At 53.2% G+C, this 21,480-nt stretch overlaps 1 protein-coding gene across 6 annotated transcripts in view; it reads right to left on the bottom strand.

The window, feature by feature from the left end:
- WDR90 (WD repeat domain 90) overlaps window positions 1-16,204 on the bottom strand; it is a 35,906-nt gene extending 19,702 nt beyond the window's left edge. For 5 of the 6 annotated variants that reach the window (XM_039915026.1, XM_039915027.1, XM_039915025.1 and 2 more), the window contains exons 1-19: window positions 16,127-16,204; window positions 13,915-14,006; window positions 13,565-13,741; window positions 13,225-13,363; window positions 8,940-9,110; window positions 8,442-8,565; window positions 8,227-8,300; window positions 8,037-8,128; window positions 7,646-7,876; window positions 6,990-7,052; window positions 6,301-6,369; window positions 5,781-5,891; window positions 5,092-5,237; window positions 4,893-4,953; window positions 4,314-4,432; window positions 3,642-3,803; window positions 3,229-3,359; window positions 3,013-3,129; window positions 1,102-1,337 (exon numbers count right to left, since the gene is read on the bottom strand). In XM_039915026.1, coding sequence (XP_039770960.1) covers window positions 1,102-1,337; window positions 3,013-3,129; window positions 3,229-3,359; window positions 3,642-3,803; window positions 4,314-4,432; window positions 4,893-4,953; window positions 5,092-5,237; window positions 5,781-5,891; window positions 6,301-6,369; window positions 6,990-7,052; window positions 7,646-7,876; window positions 8,037-8,128; window positions 8,227-8,300; window positions 8,442-8,565; window positions 8,940-9,110; window positions 13,225-13,363; window positions 13,565-13,741; window positions 13,915-14,006; window positions 16,127-16,136 — 2,325 coding nt within the window. In that variant the 5' untranslated portion in view covers window positions 16,137-16,204. The remainder of the gene's footprint in view (window positions 1-1,101; window positions 1,338-3,012; window positions 3,130-3,228; window positions 3,360-3,641; window positions 3,804-4,313; window positions 4,433-4,892; window positions 4,954-5,091; window positions 5,238-5,780; window positions 5,892-6,300; window positions 6,370-6,989; window positions 7,053-7,645; window positions 7,877-8,036; window positions 8,129-8,226; window positions 8,301-8,441; window positions 8,566-8,939; window positions 9,111-13,224; window positions 13,364-13,564; window positions 13,742-13,914; window positions 14,007-16,126) is intronic. The other variant, XM_039915028.1, reaches the window with a different exon arrangement.
- Window positions 16,205-21,480: the final 5,276 nt, after the last annotated feature.

Genomic DNA, 21,480 nt, shown 5'->3' on the forward strand with positions numbered 1-21,480 from the left:
GAGAAGTGAAGTGATTTGTCCCAGGTCACACAGCAGGCAAGTGGAGGAGCCAGGATTACAGCCCAGGTCCTTCTGACTCCCACGCCTATGCTCTATCCATTACACCACAGTGTTTCTCTCTCATCCCTCCCTACATCTTCTACTTTGTAATTGAGGCTGTACTCCCTAAGCCCTTGGGTACTCACCCTATCCCCGACACCGCACTTATGGACATATCTCAAAACTTGGTTACATTTGGTTTCTTCCATAACCTGTATTTTCTTTTAAATGTCTGTCTCTCCCACTCGACTGTCAGCTCCTTGGAGGCAAGGGATTATGTCTGCCAATACTCTTGTAGTCTCCCAAGTGGTCAGGACAATGCTCTTCACCAGTATTCAATAAATACCACTGACTGAGTGGCTGATTGACAGCTTTTGGATTGAATGAGGTTATAATAATAATAATAATGATAACTGCAGTACTTGTTAAGGGTTTACTATGTGTCAAGCCTTTAATTAAGTGCAGGGATAGATACAAGATAATCAGGTTTGGACACAGTATCTGCCTCACATGGGGCTCACAATGAGCGCTTAGTACAGTGCCTGGCACATATTAAGTGCTTAACTAATACCATAATTACTATTATTAGAAGGGAGGGGGAACAGGTATCTAATCCCCACTTACAGAAGAGGAAACAGAGGCTTTGAGAAGTGAAGTGACTTGTTCAAGGTCACATGGTAGTCATGTGGCAGGGCGGGCACGAGAGCCTAGGTCCTCGGACTCCAGACCCATGCTCAAGTTAATCAGGTTGGACACAATCCATGTGCGGCTTAGGGCTCCCAGCTTTAATCCCTATTTTACAGATGAGGTAACTGAGGGCCGGAGAAGTGAAGTGACTTATCCAAGGTCATACAACAGACAAGTGAGGGAGCCAGGATTAGAACCCAGGTCCTCTGACCCCCAGACCCGAGCTCTTTCCACCGGTCCACGCTGCTTCCCTCTCCCATCCTCGGCCTGGCCCACCCTCACCATAGCGGTCGAGTCCCGATGGCCTCCTGACCCCACTGGGTCAGGGAAGGGCTGGGACGGGACCGGACCGGGGCTAGGGCAGAGCACCCCTACCTGCTGCCGAGCGTCCAGGTCCCAGATGCGGACGGTGTGGTCGCGAGAGGCCGTGGCCAGTTGCCGCCGCTGTCCCTCCGAGGCAAAGGCCACGATCGAGTTGACGTGGGAGCGCATCAGGGTGCTGTAGTGACGGGATGGGACGTCCAGGAAGCCCAGGTTGCCCGTGGAGGTGGCGGACAGGACGCGTAGGCCGTCGGGGCTGATGCCGGCCCAGCTGACAGGGCCTTCGTGCTCTGCGGGACAGGGGCCGGCACAGAAGAAGCGTTTTCTCTCTCAGTTCCCGGTGGGCCCAAAGCCATGGGGGCGGGTGCCCTGTACTTGGTGAGTTTTCCCCACTAGGTGTCAGTTCCTTGAAGGAAGGGACCATGTCTATTTTTTTTTTTTAAATACAGTATTTGGTAATAAATACGACTGAATCAATGAATTTAAAGATAAGGTAACTAAGTCACAGAGAAGTTAAGATACTTTCCCAAAGTCACACAGCAGACAAGTGGTGGAGCTGGGATTAAAACCCAGGTCCTTCAGACTCCCAGACCTATGCTCTGTCCACTAAGCCGTACTGCTTCTACTTACTCTACTGTACTCTCCCAAGTGCTCAGTTCAAGCTCTGCCCACCTGTAGACTGTCATGGCAGGGATTGTGTCAGCTAAGTCTATTCTACCCATCCAAGGGTGTAGTGCAGTGCTTTGCACATCCGAGACAGTCAACTCCTTGTGGGTGAGGATTGTGTCCACTAACTCTTCTGCATGAGTGCTCAATTCAGTGCTCTGCACCCAGCAGATTGGCAGCTCCTTGAGGACAGGGACCATGTCACTACCTATATGGGGAAACAGCATGGCATAGTGGATAGAGGCCTGAGAGTCAGAAGGTCATGGGTTCTAATCCCAGCTCCACCAATTCTCTGCTCTGTGACCTTGGACAAGTCACTTAACTTCTCAGTGCCTGTTACCTCATCTGTAAAATGGGGATTGAGACTGCGAGCCCCAAGTGGGACAGGAACTAAGTCCAACCTGATTTGCTTGTATCCACCCCAGGGCTTAGTACAGTGCTTGGAACATACTAAGCACTTAACAAATATCACAATTATTATTATTACTGTTATTACTCGCCCAAATGCTCAGTTCAATTCCCTGCGCACCATCGACTGTTAGCTCCTCAAGGGCAAGGACTGTAACTACTCAATCATATGCACTCTCCTAAGTGCTCAGTCTAGTGCTCTGCACACCATAGACTGTCAGCCTGCCCAGTCCCACATGTCCCAGGTCAGGCATCCCCACCACCCCAAAAGCAACCTGGTGTTTTCCTGATCCCAAGGGGGAAGAGAGATGCGGCGGTCCGAGGTCCTCATCGGCCCTGTGCTATGAGGACCAGAACGAAGCTCCGGAGAGCACGTTTTATCCAGAAAAATTCTGGCAGGCGTTTTCCCCTCCAGAGAAGAGTGTCTGCCGACTGGAGGCCTGGAGTGCCCAGCCTTGAAGGACACCTCGGAGCTCCTTGGGACGGAAGGCCGTCCTGCTCCCCACAGCTCCCTCATACTATCCGGAGGTGAAGCAAGAGACGGTGGGGAGGCCTGCTGGCAATATGTCCTCCCTCCCCGCCCCTTCCCCATCCACTGCCTCAGGGCTGGCATCTATGTCCTAAACTCTGACCATCGCTCTCAGGGAGCGGCAAGGAGTGTCCACTGAAGGTTTCCGAGCCGAGAACCACCGACGGTGCTTTCTACAGTGGGCAGACCCGGCCAGCAGCCTGAAAACTAACCAGCTCCCACGGGCAGTGACCAAGGTCAGCGGTGGCCGGCTCATGGCGCTACGGCTCGATGCGGGCACTGGGCCGTGCTCCCTTTGACTATCAGTGGGTGCCACTGTTGGCCAGGGGCTTGAGGGCAGAGGCCCCCTCGGGCCCACCTACCGGCTTCCAGGAAGACGCTTGAGAAGTCTAGGGGCCACAGCCGCAGGTAGCCGTCGTCCGAGCCGGTGGCACAGAAGGACGACGACACGCTGATGCTGTTGATGGCGATCCCCGGGCCTGCCGAGAAAAGAAGGCTCCGCCTCACAACCCGCGGACCCCGGCCCCGCCGCTCTGGGGCGTGAGCCCTCAGACCACCCAGTGGGATTGGGCCGGTACCTGAGCCAACCGTCTGCCTTTCTCTCTGGCGGGCAGGCCAGACCGGAGACGGCAGCAGGCGCCGGGCGTTCTGGACGGTCAGGCTCGTGTAGTCGATGTCCAGGATGTGACCGCTCCGGCTGCAGGCAAAGCTGCAACGGCAGTGGGATGGGGAGCTGAAGGGGCCACTTCCCGAGAGCCAATATGCACACCTGCCAGCTGCTCCCAGAGATGTTCAATCGTATTTATTGAGCGCTTACTGTGTGCCCGGCACTCTACTAAGCACTTGGGAGAGTACGACAGAACAATAAACAGATTAATTCCCTGCCCATGGTGAGCTTAAGCGGGAGGACCAGCCCGGCGGGACCCCTGCCACCCGAGAGAAAGAGCTTTAACAGTTCCGTCCCCAGGTCCCCCAGCCGCAGGCTTCTTACAGCAGGCGATCCTCGGGCGCCCGGTCAGCTGACTGACCCGCCTCAAAGGCCAGGTCCGTGAAGTCCAGAGAGTGGTACTCCCCCAGGGCCACGGGGCAGGAGCGCAGGACCCCGCCCCGCATCCTCCACAGACGCACATTGTCTCTACCGCACGAAACCATCCTGCCCTCCGTGTTTGCCGGGGACACGGGCAGCCCAGAGCGGCAGAGTGAGCGCCAGACAGAGCCGGTCATGGAAGGAGAGACAGAGAGACAGAGACAGAGACAGACACACAGAGCAGTCTTGGGGCCAGCTCTTGTATCAGGCCCAGGGCCACTGCTACCGACCAAGGCTAGAGGTTTCTCTCCCACCTCCCCAACTTCCCGGCCATTTCCCTACCCCTTTATGCCATGTCCCAAGTGCTCAGTACAATACTCTATATACGTCAGCGTGCAATAAATTCCACCGATTAATTGATGGATTGACAGGAGCGGCTCTGGCCCAAGGACTGAAGAGGGCCAGAAAGGAAGAGATTCATCTAGCCTCTGGGCCCCTCTTAGGTTTCTGGAAGCCAAGTTGAGCCAAGGGACCTTGTTGGGGGGGCAGCAGGGGAAGGCGGAGGGGGAGAAGAGAGGGCAGCTGAACAGACTGGGAGGGTTGAAGAGACATCCTTTCACTCATCACCCTCATCACCTGGTGTCATCGAAGAAGGCAATCTTCATGACCTGGATGTCCGCGTCCGTGTGGGCCTTGGCCAGGACCACCACGTCACCTCCCAGGCGCGCCTGAGCCGTATTCCACACCACCACCATCTGCAGCCACGCGATGGGGACGCTACAGGCCCCGGACGCTGGCGATCCCCGAGCCGGGGGAGATCCCCGGATGTTGGACGCACCCCAATCCGGGGGAGGGCCGCTCTTCAGGCCTGTTCTCGGAATCCGTTCCCAGCTCCGCCCAAACTCAACCCTTTCTCCTCCCTCAGGTACTGGGAGGCACTATCAGAGTCCTGGCAAGGGGACCTTGCTCCCATTGAATTGTGGGAGGGCATCAGCCAGTGACAGAGGGACAGATGCCCCACCCCGAGGGCTCCACAGTGAACCCCTAGTTACCAGAATCATCTGGTGAGCTCACCCTCCCTTCAAAGCCGGCCCAATAGCTTTCCCAATTTCTGCCCGCCCCATCCCGAGAGAACACATAAGATTTCAAGGGGGCGGAAAGGGGGTTTGAACGTGCCCCCAGACCAGCCCAGCCCAGCCCAGCCCCACCAATTACCGTTTTCCCAGTCTTGCAGTCTTTACCGACGCCGCAGAGGATAACGCCACTGAAGGAAAAACTGCGCAAGGAGGGAAGGGGCCTCAGCCTGCCGCTCTAGGGCCAGACTGGGTTGGAGCCGAGGTTCCAGGGAGGAAGGGTGGCCTGGCCCCCTGCCCCCACCCTCCCCAACCCCACCATGAGGACCCCCTCCACCCACCTGAGGGAGCAGACGGAGCGGACGGGGCTCTTGAACATAGCCAGGCATCTCGCGGTGGGGAAGTGCCACAGCCGCACCAAGCTCAGTGGGCCAGTCTGGGCGGAGGCCAGCAAGGCACTGCTCCCGCTCAACGCCAGGGAGGAAACCTGCAAGGAGCAGTGATGGCTGGGGGGACATCGGGGGCCCCCCGACATCTACTCTCTACGTTTGGATCTGTCCCCACCCACACGAGACTGCAAGCTCCTTGAGGACAGGGAGACACTGTCCTTTTTTGGTTTTTTGTATTTGTTTAGCACTTACTATGTGCCAGGCACTGTACTAAGCACTGGGGTAGATACAAGCCAGTCAGGTTGGACAATATCCACAACCTACATGGGGCTCACAATCTTAATCCCCATTGTACACACGAAAGAACTGAGGCATGGAGGAGTTAAGTGAGCTGCTCAAGGTCATGCAGCAGACAAGTGGCAGAGCCGGGATTAGAACTCAGGTCGTCTCCCAGGCCTGTGGCTCTATCCACTAAGCCACGCTGCTGTCGTACTACCGTTGTCCTCTCCTAGGCTTTGAATACAGTGCCTAAACCTTCGATGCTAGAGACTGAATGACAGACTGGATAAACATCCGGGGCTTCTTGCCTCGCTGCACCGGGCCCACCCCAGAGTCCTCTGCGGGAAAGGGGCCCCACGGACCTTATCGGTGTGGCCCACGAAGAAGCGCTGCTCCCTGGTTTCCGTCTGCATGGCGACGACCACAGCGTGGCAAGGGTACACCACCGACGCGCCGTCCTGAGTCCACAGAGCCTGAGGGAACCAGGCCGGGGACAGGCGGCTTGTGGGAATTCTGGGGAGGACACCACTTCACGCATCCCCCGGAAGTGCCAGGAGACAACACTATTAGACTGTAAACTCCTTGTGCGCAGGGATCGAGTAGACCAATTCTATAGTATTGTCCTTTCCCAAACGCTTAGAACAGTGCTCTGCCCACAGAAGCACTCAATTAATAATACTGAGTAACTGATTGACACTCAAGTTGATGTATGCACTCACACGAAGGGGCAAGCGATGCAGGACACACCCAGGGGAGGGGTCTTTGCCACACCGTGGCTGCTCTGGATCCCCATGCCCGGTACCCATCCGCCTCCAGGGACCCCTCCCCTCACCCCCACGGAATGGGTTCCCGACCCCGGCCATCAGCTCTCCGGGCCCCGACCTGACTGGTGCTGCAGCCACCGAAGCCGATGATTCCCCTCAGCATCAGGATCGGGTCGGGCAGCAGCTTCTGAAATAGTGTCAATGCAGAGGCCCAGACCGTAAGCGGACCCCTTGAGGAATCCTACTCCTGACCACCTGACCATCCTGCTACCACCAGCCCCGCCCTCAAGATCTGTCTGGACCCAGACTGGGATGGGACTGGGTGTCTAGGAGAGGGAAGGGGTTTCCCACCTACTTGACTCATGGGAAAAAAGCACATGTTAACGCATCCCACCCACCCAAACCTTGGAGCCTTTCCCTCGGAGGGCGAACGCCCTTCTCTTGGAAAAGCCAGGGATGAAGCCATTGGATGTTAAACTTCTTGGGGTGGCAACTCTGATTTCTACATCCATTGTCTGCTCCCAAGCGCCCAGGGCAGCGCTCTGCACACAGTGGACACTCGATCAAGGACGTCAGGTGAATGCGCATCTTTTCCAAAATGAGATGCAAAGCCAGAATAGAGACCCCCCTACCCCTGGATGCCAGGACCACCGCTCCTCCCAATTGTGGCAGCCCATGGGCACATCCTGGCAACAGGATTCTACCATGGGCTTCTGGTCAATCCAAGGCATCAGTCCCCAAGGCCAGAGTAGCCCAGGGGTTTGGTTTGGAGGGCGGGGGTTGGAGGCGATTCGGCAGTGGCCTTACGCTGTGCTGCAGCGCTCTCTTGTCGGAAGTGACCGCTGATCTTTGAGTCGGGGTGTGGGCGACCTGGGGACCAAAAGGACGTTGCATCTGGAAAGCGGCCACAAGCGCTCCTGGAAGAAGCCGCCTACAGCCCCCGTGCCCGGCCTCCACCCTGGCAAAGCGATGCTTAAGCCCGGTTCCGCCCCTCCCGCCGCTGGTCCCCCCTTATGTTCATATCTTTAATTTGCTTATTCTATTAATGTCTGCCTCCCCTGCCCCGCCACCCTAGACTATGAACTCGTTGTGGGCAGGGATGTGTATTGTTATTGTTGCATTGTACTCTTCCAAGCACTTAGTACAGTGCTCTGCACACGGTAAGCGCTCAATAAATACCATCAAATTAATAAGTGGTCCCGGGAGCAGCAAGCCCCCACATCCCCTGGTGATCTTCGAGCTGAGGGGAAGTGAGCTGGATGGACTCCCGCCGGCAGCCCTGGAAGCAGGGTCCCAAGCTGCCCCCCTGCACCCGGTAGAGCACCCAGAGCCTGGGAAGCACGGGCTCTGGCCGGGCAGAGTGAGGGGTTTTCCATGCCGGACTTCCTGATGGGGTTACCCAAGCCCCAGCTCCTTAGAGCTCATGCCCCACAGGGAGGAGGAGGTGCCCTCCTGGCCCTCACCTCATCAGTCCCGGCTTCACCCAGGCTGCCAGGGTCTCCAGCCAGCCTGTGAGGGGATCCGCGGCAGCCTCTGTGGTCCCTGGGGAAGGCTGGACCGGTGGCATCCCCTCCAGCAAGGGGCTCCTGTCCGCCGGTGTCCCGGTGTCTCTCAGATGCCGCTTCTGGCCGCCTGGGGCCTGCCCGGCTCCCTTCGGGAGGTGTCCTCATCCCAGAGGGAGGTGGGCGAAGCCTCTGGGAAAAGCCCCAGGTCCCCGGCAAAGATGAAACGATCCCCGGAAGTAGGCCAGGGGCCCGGGGGGACAGGGCCCGACTCACCTTGTGTGTCTAGGATACCGAGAGCCCGGGAAGAAAAGGAAACGGACGCGGGCAGCCCCTCGAGCCAGGTACTTACAGCTAGGGGACTGGTGATCTGCTGGACGAGGGCCACTCGGTCCTGGACGGGTCTGCTGAGCAGCACTGGGCAGGGAAGAGGGCACGCTGGACCTCCAAGAGAGGAATGGCAAGAGCCAGGGCCGAGGTGGGGGACGGAGTCGGAAGCCGGCCACCCTCCTGCCACACGCTCAGTCTCCGCCCCCACCTACCTGCTGGGAGAGGGGATCCGCCTCCGCCTCTCTGAATCCAATCATGGTGCGCAAGGGGGCCATCGGAGGGAAACCTGGGGGGTGGCAGGACAGGATCACCAGGGAGGAAGGTGTCAGCACGCCAGCGTCGCCTCCCTCAGCCCGCCCGCCCGCCCCGGGCCGAGCCTCCGTGCACAGAGCCCCCACCCGGTGGCAGGCCCACCTGTTGAGCCCACCTGATGAACGTATAGCGGTCGTGCCAGCTCTGTCCCTTGGAGACGGGAAAAGCCATCTCGCGGGGCATCGCAGAAGAGCCTGGGAGAGCCAGCTTGGCCCGGCGGGCCTCCGAAAAGGTGATCCCTGGGCACGGGTGGGAGAGGGCAAAGACGGCTGTGAGAACTGGAGCAGGTCCACAGGCCCTGGGCCCCCCTCAGTCAATCAATCCATCAACGGCACTGATGGAGCGCTTACTGGGTGCAGAGCACTGGACTAAGCACTTGGAAGAGTACAGAACACACAGTAGGTAGACATGTTCCCTGCCCACAACAAGCTTACAGTCTACAAGGGGGAGAAAGACATGAAAGTGAATGGCAGATATGCTGTGGGGAGACAAGTGTTTAAAAAGGACAGATCCAAGTGTCAGATGATGCAGAAGGGAGAGGGAATAGGGGATATGACGGAGTAGGGCAGCCTCAGACCAGATTCTCATCCGGCCCCCGGCCCGGCCCCGGCACCTGGGTCGAACAGCAGGTCGCTGGTGAACAGGTTCTTCACCAGCAGATTGGCGCACAGTTTGATGCTCTTCAGGTGGCTGTAGTGGCGGTTCAGGAACAACGCCAAGGTCAGGTTGAGGTCCAGCTGCAGGCAGGTCCAGCGCCCGCTGGCGGAGGCCATCCCGATGTGGTCTGCAGGCCAGAAGCCCCCCGGGTCAGGCGGGCAGCCGGCAAGGGGTTGGACAGTCGCAGACCGCTCCTTTTGCAGCCGCGGTTCCCTTCTCCAGGATGCCAACCTCGTGGTGTCCTACCCATTGCCACCCCGACCACCCCGGGAGGCCAAGACTGGTCCGGGATCACCATCTTTGCACTTACCAGGGAACTGGGGCTTGGACAAGTTAAATTGTCACAGCAGTAGCAGCAGGTGGGGTAAACACAACCTCCTCACCTGACTTCTCTCTCACATACCTTCCCCTAACAAATCTGTGCTGTCCCCCCCATCAGACACCACCAATCTTCTGACCCCATCCAATTTTCTCAGGTCATCATGCCCCATTGAGCCTCCTTCCCTTGATGACCAAATAGACATTCTCAATGCCACCCTCTCTACAGAACTCAACTCACTCTCTCCCCTATCCCTTCATCGATCTCATACCACTAATCCACAGTCCTGGAGCACTTCCACAGTCCCCGTCCTTCGCTCATATGTACGAGAGGCAGGGTGCGGCTGGTGGAAATCTAGATATCAGGCCGACTTGGTCTACTTCAAGTTTATCTTTGTGGTGCTTTAATTCTGCTCTCTCCTCTGCCCGGCAAAATGATTTCTTCATCCTTACTGACACCCACGCTCATTGCTCTGGGCAATTGTTCCAGAGGTTTAACTTCCTCCTCAAACCCCCTGTCCCCCTGCCTACTCCATCTCTTGCCCCTAATGCACCAGCCACCTACTTTATTGAGAAAATTGAAACTACCAGGCATGACCTCCCTAAAATCTCCCTTGGTTCTCTCCAGTCCTTCCCTCCTTCTGCCCCTTCTTCAACTCTCCCTATATTTTCCAGTAGTAGAAGTAGTAGATCTTCTCTCTTCTCTCAAAATCCACCCCCTCCACCTGCACGTCTGACCCCCTCCCTTTGCACCTGATCAAAGCACTTGCCCCTCCCTTTTTCCCTTCCTAACAGCCACCTTTAACTGTTCGCTCTCCAATGGCTCTTCCCCACTTCTTTCAAACATTCCCATGTCTCCCCATCCTAAAAAAAACTCTCCCTTGACCCCACGGCTACCTTAACTTATCACCACTACACCCACTGTCTCAAGTTCCTCTCCTCTAATTTCCTCCTTGACCATCTCCTACCTGGCTTCTGACCCCTTTGCTCCACAAAACCAACCCTCTCCAAGGTTGCAAATGATCTCCTTCTTGTCAAATCCAATGGCCTCTACTTGATCCTAATCCCCCTCAATCTCTCAGCTGCCTTCCTCACTGCTGACCACCTCTCCTGCAAATATTACCCAATCTCAACTTCACTGACACTGTTCTCTCCTGGTTCTCCCTCCTATCTCTTAGGCCACTCATTATCAGTCTCTTCTGCGGGCTCCTCCTCTGCCTCCTAGCCCCTAACTGTGGGAATCCTTCAGGGCTCAGTGCTGGGTCCCTTTCTATTCTTCATCTACACCCACTCCCTTGGAGAACTCAATCGCTTCTATGGCCTCGACTACCTCCTCTCTGCAGATGATTCCCAAATCTACATCTCCAGCCCTGATCCCTCTCCAGTCATTCATTCATTCAATCATATTTATTGAGCGCTTACCGTGTGCACAGCACTTACTAAGTGCTTGGGAGAGTACAATACAATAACAAATAGACACATTACCTGCCCACAGTGAGCTTACAGTTTAGAGATGGGGGAGACAGACATTAACATAAATAAATGACAGTTATGTACATAAGTGCTGGGGGGGTGGGAAGGGGGAAGAACAAAGGGAGCAAGTCAGGAAGATGCAGAAGGGAGTGGGGGAAGAGCAAAGTGGGGCTTTGTCAGGGAAGGTCTCTTAGAGGAGATGTGCCTTCAGTAAAGCTTTGAAGGCGGGGAGAGTAATTGTCTGTAGGACTTGAGGAGGGAGGGCGTTCCAGGCCAGAGGCAGGACGTGGGTGAGGGGTTGGCTGCAAGACAGGTGAAATCAAGGCACAGTGAGAAGGTTAGCATTAGAGGAGCGAAGTGTGTGGGCTGGTTTGAGGTAGGAGAGTAGTGAGGTTAGGTAGGAGGGGGCAAGGGGATTGAGTGCTTTGAAGCCAATGGTGAGGAGTTTTTGTTTGATGCAGATGTGGATGGGAAACCAACAGAGTTTTCTGAGGAAAGGGGAAACACATCCTGAACGTTTTTGTCGAAAAATGATCAGGGCAGCAAAGTGAATTATGGCCTGGAGTTCCTCCTGCCTTCAAGACATCTCTACTTGGAAGTTCTACCGACACCTCAAACTTAAAATGTCCAAATCAGAACTCCTACCTTTCCACCCAAACCCTGTCCTTCCCGATTTTCCCATCGCTGTAATACTAATAATGATGTTGGTATTTAAGTGCTTACTATGTGCAGAGCACTGTTCTAAGTGCTGGGTAGATACAGGGTAATCAGGTTGTCCCACGTGAGGCTCACAGTCTTAATCCCCATTTTACAGATGAGGTCACTGAGGCTCAGATAAGTTAAGTGACTTGCCCACAGTCACACAGCTGACAAGTGGCAGAGCCAGGATTCGAACCCATGATCTCTGACTTCCAAGCCCGTACTCTTTCCACTGAGCCACGCTGCTGCTCATCCATCCTTCCTGTCTCTCACGTCCATAGTTGGCATTATCTTTGATTGTACTCTCTCCTTTAACCCACATATTCAATCTATCACTAAATCCTATCGGGTCAACCTTCAAAACATCGCTAAGCTCTGTCCTTTCCCCTCCATCCAAACTGTTACCACATTAATCTAAGCACTAATCCTATTCCACCTTGATTCCTGTATCAGTCTCCTTGCTGATCTCCCGGCCTCCTGCCTCTCCCTACTCCAGTCCATACTTCATTGCGCTGCCCAGATCATTTTTCTACAAAAACCTTCAGTCTGTTTCCCCACTCCCCAAGAACCTCCAGTGGTTGCCCATCCTCCTCCACATCAAACAGAAACTCCCTACCATCAGATTTAAATCACTCCCTTAACCCCTCCTACCTTACCTTGCTGCTCTCCTACTACAACCCGGCCCGTACACTTCGTTCCTCTAACGCCAATCACTCTCTGTACCTCCATCTTGTCTATCTGCTGCCGACCCCTTGCCCACGTCCTGCCTCTGGCCTGGTACGCCCTCCCTCTTCATATGAGACAATTACTCTCTCCACTTTCAAAGCCTTATTGAAGATACATCTTCTCCAAGAGACCTTCCTTAAGTCATCACTTCCACTTTTCCCACTCTTGCGTCACTCTGCTTTGCTTCCTCTATTCATCCTTCCCTCAGCCCCACAGCACTTACGTACAAGTTCATAATTTATTTCATTATACTCATGTCTGCCTCCCCCCAGACTGTAAGCTACTGTTGGTGGGAAGCCTCTCCCCGGTACTTCAAGAAAAAAAATCCTGGCACAAACAGGGGGTTCAGGGTGTTGGCTGCTGCTGAGGCAGCGGCGCCCTGGATGTCCCAGTGGCCCTGTCCGGGTGTGGACCTGTCCAGGGGTGGACCCTGCTCACCCTGAATGGAGAGGGGGGGCTTTTTTGAAGACTGTCAGTCTCACCCACACTGAGCTCACCCCTGGGCTTCTTAGCTCTGTCCAAACCAACCGAAAAAGAGACTGGGGCTAAGAAAACGGAATGTCGGAATGCTGCTGGTCAATGAAACCGGTCAATAGCTCAAAAGAGGCGGCCTCGGGAGGACGGGAGCTGGCCGGGTCTGCAGCCGGCGCCTTGGGAGAGGAGGCCGAGCAGACTCAGGCGCTGTACATGCTATGAGCTCATTGTGGGCAGGAAATATGTCTGTTTATACTGTTTATTGTAGCACTGTACTCTCCTAAGTGCTTAATACAGTGCTCTGCACAAGTAAACACTCAATAAATACGATTAAATAAATGAAAGAGAACAGTGCGGCCAGGGGCACAGACTGTGTGTGGAGGTCAGGCGGGCGGAACCCTGGGGCCTGCACTGGCCTTTTCAGCCGCACACTCACCAGTGTGGCAGCTTCACCTTCTCTGACGTCGACTTTGGGTTCAAAAGATGACTGCCTCCTCCCTCCAAGCCCCACTTCTACCCCCACCCTCCCACCACCCGTGATCCCGTATCACCTCGCTTGGAGGTCTTGGCTGTGCAGTCATTCTCTGAATTCCGAGGGGCTTCGCAGATGAAAGGGAACTGCAGCCACGTGGCTGAGGACTTGAATTCTTTAAAGAGGTTGGAGAAGGAAATGCGGACCACCTGGCTATCCTGAAGACAGAGAGAGGAAGTCCGTCAGCTGGGAGGTGAGGGGCGGGGATCCCCCCATCTCATTCAATTCCCAAAAGCTTCGCTGATCGCCCCCGATCCCACCCGACTTTTACTCACTTGAAGGCAGCCCGGCCCTGCTATCATCCAACTGTCCCGGGCTCACACGACACCCTGCCCCGTCTCCCAAACCGCCCCACACACCTCTGTGGCCACATCCAGGTGAATGACAAAGTATTTGGCGGGCATCGGCTTGAAAAGGAGGTAGACGTGACGCCCCGTCAGCCCCAGAGACTGGCTGCTGGTCTTGGGGAGCTGGACAAAGTTGCTGGCGGGAATCGAACCCCGAATCCGATAGACGGTTCCCTTGAGCGTCTTGTCCTGGGGTGGGACCGGGAAAGAGGAGGAAGGGGTCGGCTTAGCGTTCGGGGGCTACGGACCGAGGCCCGAGCCCACTGGGTTGGTTCCGCCACCCAAACGGTGGGAAGAGTTCCCGCCTCTTCTCCCCATGGGGCCAGACAGGGCTGGACCGTGGCTTCGGGTTGCTACGTTACCATAACGGTCGTCACATCGCCTTCCTTCGCTGACCGCTTCCACTCTTCCACCTTGAAGTGCTTAAAGACGTTGAGGTACGGGTGCTGCCACACTGGGGAAAGAGCCACGAGGCCGTCAGAGTCCCAGCAGGCCCAACCCGCCGCCGACCCTCCACAATGCACTGACCCGCCCCTCTCCGGCCACATCTCCTCTGCCCTCTCGGCTCCCGCCTACGTGCCATCAGACTGACTGGGCCGCTCGCATACTGAGATGACATCTGCTCTCACACTGGTTCTACAAAGTATAAATTCTTTATTCCTATTAACGTCTGTCTCCCCCTCTAGACTGCCAGCTACCAAGTGCCATTAAGAGAAGCAGCGTGGCTTAGTGGCAAGAGCCCGGGCTTGGGAGTCAGAGGACATGGGCTCTAATCCTGGCTCTGCCACTTGTCAGCTGTGTGACCTGGGGCAGGTCACTTCTCTTCTCTGGGCCTCAGTTCCCTCATCTGGAAAATGGGGGTGAAGACTGTGAGCCCCACATGGCCCAACCTGATGACCTTGTATCTACCCCAGTGCTTGGAACAGTGCTTGGCACACAGTAAGTGCTTAACACAATTATCATTATTGTTATTATTTAGAACAGTGCTTGGCCCATAGTAAGCGTTTAACAAATACAATTCTTATTATTAGAACAGTGCTTGGCCCATAGTAAGTGCTTAACAAATACAATTATTATTATTATTAGAACAGTGCTTGGCCCATAGTAAGTGCTTAACAAATACAATTATTATTATTATTTAGAACAGTGTTTGGTCCATAGTAAGCACTTAACAAATATGATTATTATTACTATAACTTAGAACAATGCTTGGCCCATAGTAAGCGCTTAACAAATACGATTATTATTATTAGAACAGTGACTGGCCCATAGTAAGCACTTAACAAATACAATTCTTCTTCTTCTTATTATTTAGAAGAGTGCTTGGCCCATAGTAAGCGCTTAACAAATACAATTCTTATTATTACTTAGAAGAGTGCTTGGCCCATAGTAAGCGCTTAACAAATACAATTCTTATTATTAGAACAGTACTTGGCCCAAAGTAAGCGCTTAACAAATGCGATTATTATTATTACTTAGCAGAGTGCTTGGCCCAAAGTAAGCGCTTAACAAGTACAATTATTATTATTATTTAGAAGAGTGCTTGGCCCATAATAAGTGCTTAACAAATATTCTTATTATTTAGAAGAGTGTTTGGCCCATAATAAGCGGTTAACAAATACGATTACTATTACTTAGCAGAGTGCTTGGCCCAAAGTAAGCGCTTAACAAGTACAATTATTATTAGTATTATTTAGAAGAGTGCTTGGCCTATAATAGGCGCTTAACAAATACGATTATTATTATTTAGAAGAGTGTTTTGCCCATAGTAAGCGCTTAACAAATACAATTATCATTATTTTGAAGAGTGCTTGGCCCAAAGTAAGCGCTTAACAAGTACAATTATTAGTATTATTATTTAGAAGAGTGTTTGGCCCATAATAAGCGCTTAACCAATACGATCATTATTATTTAGAACAGTGTTTGGCCACAGTAAGCGCTTAACAAATACGATCCTTATTATTATTTGGAAGAGTGCCTGGCCCAAAGTAAGCGCTTAACAAGGACAATTATTATTATTTAAACGAGTGCTTGGCCCATAGTAAGCGCTTAGCAAATACGATTATTATTTAGAACAGTGTTTGGCCCATAGTAAGCGCTTAACAAATACGATCCTTATTATTATTTGGAAAAGTGCCTGGCCCAAAGTAAGCGCTTAACAAGTACAATCATTATTATTTAAACGAGTGCTTGGCCCACAGTACGCGCTTAGCAAATACGATTATTATTATTTAGAAAAGTGGCCCATAGTAAGCGCTTAACAAATACGATGCTTCTTCGTCTCATTAGAACAAGGCTTGGCCCAGGGGAGGCGGTGGACAGACAGAGTCACTATTATTATAATTGTTGTTGTCATTACGTGGCGGGGTGGGGATTAGGACCCCCATCCACCCATCGATCCATCGATCTATCGATCCAGTCCGTCAGTCGCTCGATTGCCCTCAGGGCCCCGGGGCGTCGGGCGGTAGGCCTCGCCGCTTCTCCTGCCGTCAGAGGCGACCCGGACCCTCGCCCCTACATATACACACGGACGGACGGACGGACAGGCCCAGACAGAGCCCGCGGCCCCGGTACCTCTGGCCATGGCGGCGGCCGCTCCCGCCTCTCAAGCCTCCCGCCAGTCCTGGCGCCGCCGCCCGACGCACGCCGCGTTACGTCGCTGCCTAGCAACCCACGACGCCCGCCCGACGCTCGGCGCGCAGCGTGGGTGCTTAGCAACCCGTGACCCCTCCCCGCCCGACGCTCGCCGCTCGACGTCGCTGCCTAGCAACCCACGACGCCCCCCTCCCCCGCGCGCGCCCCCGCCCGGAGAGCAATGGCGGCGAGGGCAGGGGTTGCTAGGTAACCCCTGGGCGCTCCTGGGGGGGGCAGGGTACGGGCCTGCCAACTCTAGTGCATTGGACTCCCCCCCCCAAGCGCGTGGCTCAGTGGAAAGAGCCCGGGCTTTGGAGTCAGAGGTCATGGGTTCGAATCCCGGCTCTGCCACTTGTCAGCTGGGGGACTGTGGGCCAGTCACTTCACTTCTCTGGGCCTCAGTGACCTCATCTGTCAAATGGGGATTAAGACTGTGAGCCCCGTGTTAGGGAAGCAGCGTGGCTCAGTGGAAAGAGCATGGGCTTTGGAGTCAGAGGTCATGAGTTTGAATCCCAGCTCTGCCACTTGTCTGCTGGGTGACCTTGGGCAAGTCACTTCACTTCTCTGTGCCTCAGTTCCCTCATCTGTAAAATGGGGATTAACACTGTGAGCCCCACATGGGACAACCTGATTCCCCTGTATCTACCCCAGCGCTTAGAACAGTGCTCTGCACATAGTAAGCGCTTAACAAATACCAACATTATTAGTAGTAGTAGTACAGTAGAAAAGCAGCGTGGCTTAGTGGAAAGAGCCAGGGCTTGGGAGTCAGAGGACATGGGTTCTAATCCTGCCTCCGCCACTTGTCTGCTGTGTGACCTTGGATAAGTCACTTCATTCATTCATTCAATAGTATTGATTGATGCTTACTATTCATTCATTCAATAGTATTTATTGAGCGCTTACTATGTGCAGAGCACTGTACTATAGGCAGAGCACTGTACTAAGCACTTGGAATGGACAAATCGGTAACAGATAGAGACAGTCCCTGCCCTTTGACGGGCTTACAGTCGAATCGGGGGAGACAGACAGACAAGAACAATAGCAATAAATACCTTGGATAAGTCACTTCATTCATTCAATAGTATTTATTGAGTGCTTACTATATGCAGAGCACTGTACTAAGCGCTTGGAATGTACAATTCTATCTGGCAACAGATAGAGACAATCCTTGCCCATTGATGGCCCTACAGTCTAATCGGGGGAGACTTCACTTCTCCAGGCCTCAGTTACCTCATCTGGAAAATGGGGATGAAGACTGTGAGCCCCACGTGGGACCACCTCGTTACCCTGTATCTACCCCAGCGCTTAGAACAGTGTTTAGTATATAGTAAGTGCTAAACAAATACCATTATTATTATTACAGCGCTCCGCACAATCAATACCATTGATTGATAGTGGACAGGGAACGTATCAGCCGCCTCTCTTATAAGCAGCATGACGTAGTGGGTAGAGTGTGGGCCTGGGAGCCGGAAGGTCGTGGGTTCTAATCCTGCTCTGCCACCTGTCTGCTGTATGACTTTGGGCAAGTCATTTCACTTTTCTGTGTCTCAGTGCCCTCATCTCTAAAATGGGGTTTGAGATTGTGAGCCCCACATGGGGCAAGGGACTGTACAAAACCCAATATGCTTGTATCCACCCAGTATTTAGTACAGTGCCTGACACTTAGTAAACCGCTTAACCAATACCATTGTTATTATTATTATTACTCTCCTAAACTGTGCTAATAGTAAGCATTTAATAAACATGGCTGATTGACCTGTATTCTAACCCCGGGACCACCATTTGTCTCCTGTGTATACTTGGGCAAGTCATTTCACTTCTCTTGGGCCTCATTTTCCTCTGCTTTAACAATGACAACAACAGCAATAATAATTCTAATAATAATAATAATTGTGGTGTTTTTAAATGCTTACTATGTGCCAAGTATCGAACAAAGCATTGGGATAGATTCAAAATCATCATTTCCCACGTGGAATTCAGTCTGAGTAGGAGGAAAAACAGGGATGGAATCATCTATAAAATGGGGATTCAAAACCTGCAGGCTGAGACTCCCAAGTGGGGCAGGGGTTGTAAACCCCTAGTGCTCAGTGTGTAGTAAATGTTTAACAAAGAGTGTGGTTATTACTATTACACAGGACTGGGAATCTGGACACTGGGCTTCTACTCAGGCTCTGCCATTTGTCTGCTGTGTGACCCTGGTCCAGGTACTTAACCATCCACCTTAGTTATTATGTAGTTATTACAACATCTTAGTGTCATCTTCATCTGTAAAATGGGGTTTACTTCCCTGTTCTCCCTTGCCATTAGACTGCGAACTCCACGCGGGACAGTGTTTTTGATCTGACTGTATCATACCTACCCAGCCCTTAGTCCACAGTAAGTGTTTAACAGATTTTTTTTATTATTATTATTACTATTAGTAGTAGTACTAGCTTAGGTCCACAGGCAGGGGCTGATTCCTGCTGAGGGCATGACTTGCGGTGGCTTCCTGTGAACTTCTTGTGGGTAGGGATCGTGTCTATCAACTCTATTATAGTGTACTCAGCCAAGCTCCTAGAACAGTGCTCTTTACACAGTAAACGTTTAATAAATACCACCGACTGACTGAATGCTGAGCAGGGCTCCTCCACTCGACCCAGAAGCCTCCTTCAACCCTGAATGCCCAACACCAGAAGGGTGATCGGGCAGGGCCTTCCCTGGACCTGTAGACAAGTTGACCCTGCCTGTAACTCCCTCACCTTTAATCACCGCCCCACCAAGCCACAAGTCAGTTTCCACCTTCCCAGCAGGTCTTCCCACCCTCCATGTTGGCCCTCAGGTGTTCATTTGCCTATGCACTCCACTTAGTCATTTTCCTTATTTATTATTATAGTAATAATAGTATTTAAGTGCTTACTGTGTGTCGAGCACTGTTCTAAGTGCTGAGTTAGTTGGAGGAAGATACAAGTTAATTCCCTTTTAATCACTGTTCCTGGCTGGAGATGTAGATTTGGGAATCACCCGCATAAAGATGCTAATGGAAGCCAAGGGAGCAAGTGAGTTCTCCAAGGGAATGGGTGTGGGTGGAGAATAGAAGGGGACCCGAAACTGAGCCTTGAGGCACTCCCACAGTTAGGGGGTGGGAGGTGGAGGAGGAACCCTCAAAAAGGGAAGCAAAGAGAGATGGGAGAATAGGCAAGGACTTGGCATGGCCAAGTTTAATGTTTCCCCAGAAGTCCTGGCTATTTGCCTGACTGCTTGTGGGCTTGACTTAACTCAGAGCTGGTGGGCCACTCCATCCTCATTCTCAGCATCCCTTCTTCCAGACTGAAGCCCCAAGAGGGCAGAGGGTATTTCTCTAGTGTTGAGACCAGGGCTCAGCCCTGAGTGGATGTTCGCTTAACCTCGCAAGTGCCAAGAGAGAGGCCAGTTCTGGGTGCAGATGTCAGTTTGTGGGTCTCTGCATGTGTAGGGGGTGTGGGTGGCACCATCTTCCTGAGACTTCTAAAGGTTGGTCATGCAGTGTGGCCGAGCCTGGGGATCGGGAAACCTGGGTTCTAATCCCAGGCTCGGCCACTCATCTGCCGTGGGACCTCGGGCAGGTCACTTAGCTTCTCTGTGCCTCCAGTTTCCTCCTCTGAAAAAATGGGAAAAATACCCATTCGATGCCTGTTCTCCCTCCTACTTAGACTGTGAGTCCCATGTGAGACAGGGACTGTGGCTGACCTGATATATTTTTTATCTACCCTAGTGTTTAGAACAGTACCTGCCATTTAGTAAGTACTAAACAATTATCATAAATTATTATTGGTAATAATAAATACCCTTTCTCCTTCCCCCTTAGACCATGAACCCCAAATCCTTCAGGGACCATGCCTGCTTTTTTTAAAGATATTTGCTAAGTGCTTACTATATGTCAAGCACTGTACTACCATAATTACTATTATTATTAGTATTACTAAATGCTGGGGTAGAGACAAGCTAAGCAGGTTGGACAAAGTCCCAGTGCCACATGAGGTGCACAGTCTTAATTCCCAATTTACAGATGAAGAAACTGAGGCCCAGAGAAGTGAAGTGACTTGTCCAAGATTACACAGCTGACAAGAGGCAGAGCCAGGATTAGAACCCAGGTCCTTCTGACTCCCATGCCCATGCTCTAACCACCAGGCCAAACTGCTTCTGAAGGTCTGACGATCTTGTATCTATTGCCAGGGTCTAGTTAAACAAATCCTCTGATGCTTTTGCACCATGGTGTCCAGGGACGTAGGAGTGGAGGAAGGGCCACTGTCTTCACGAGGGAAGGTCAGCTTCTCCCCCGATCAGGGGTAGTAGCTCTCCTTTTGCCTCCGGTTGAGGATGCCAACCACCTCCCTGGCTGCCCAAAGCAGCCCTCTCCTGCCAAGGGATGGGGAAAGGGCAAGATGGGGCAACTCCTGGCCCCATGTAACCATCCCGCACCCCTCCGCCAACGCTGCTCTGACCTAGAAGAAATGTCCCTGAGCTGGGGACCCCTGGAACATGCCCCGTTGACCCTTCTCCTACCCACTGGCTGTGGCCAAACACACCCACTGGCTCTGCAGGGAGCTGCAGAGAAGGTCCGGGCCAGTGGCACCGCCCCAGATTGCTGCCCTCTGAGGGGTAACCCAAAGGCTTTTCCCACTCCCAGGCCAACCCCTCCATTTCCAGGGGCTCCTGGATTTGGGGGAGTGCGAGGAAAGGAAAGAGGGTTCAAGAGCATGAGAATATTGGCTTTTGAGGGATGCCCCCAGCTCAAACCTCCAATCTGATCAGCCCAGAACTCCTCCCCCTCCAACAGTAGCATCAGGAGCGTTGCAAGTGCGGGAGGGGTGTGCTGGTTACCCACCTGCTTGGGTAGAGGCAGATCATCCAAACAGCTCCTTCTCCCTCCCTGTCCCCCAGTGACCCAGCTGGGACCATCCCCCTCCCCTGACTCTCCCCTATCCATCCCTGACTCTCCCACTGACCCAGCAAGGATTGCTCATCCACGGATCTTCCCAGCTTCCTCTGGGTCCTGTGATTGTTTCCAGGAGAGGTGGGGAAATGTCCCTCCAGGTCTCTTTCTCACCCAACTCTTCTGGGTCCTGAGTAGAGCCCCACCTTCCTCTACCCCAACCTGAGGGTGATCTTCTCACCTTTGGGAAAAGAACAAATGGAGATGGCAACCCCGGCCCCTGGATTTCATCAGTCCCGATCAGGGGAACACAGAGCATGGAATTACCACTTTCCCCCAAATCCCCCTAATCCCTTTTGTCCTCTATAATCCCATCACTCTCACTGACCCCATCATCCCCATC

The sequence above is a fragment of the Ornithorhynchus anatinus genome, chromosome 21, assembly GCF_004115215.2.
Source record: "Ornithorhynchus anatinus isolate Pmale09 chromosome 21, mOrnAna1.pri.v4, whole genome shotgun sequence".
Classification (NCBI taxonomy): Eukaryota; Metazoa; Chordata; class Mammalia; order Monotremata; family Ornithorhynchidae; genus Ornithorhynchus; species Ornithorhynchus anatinus.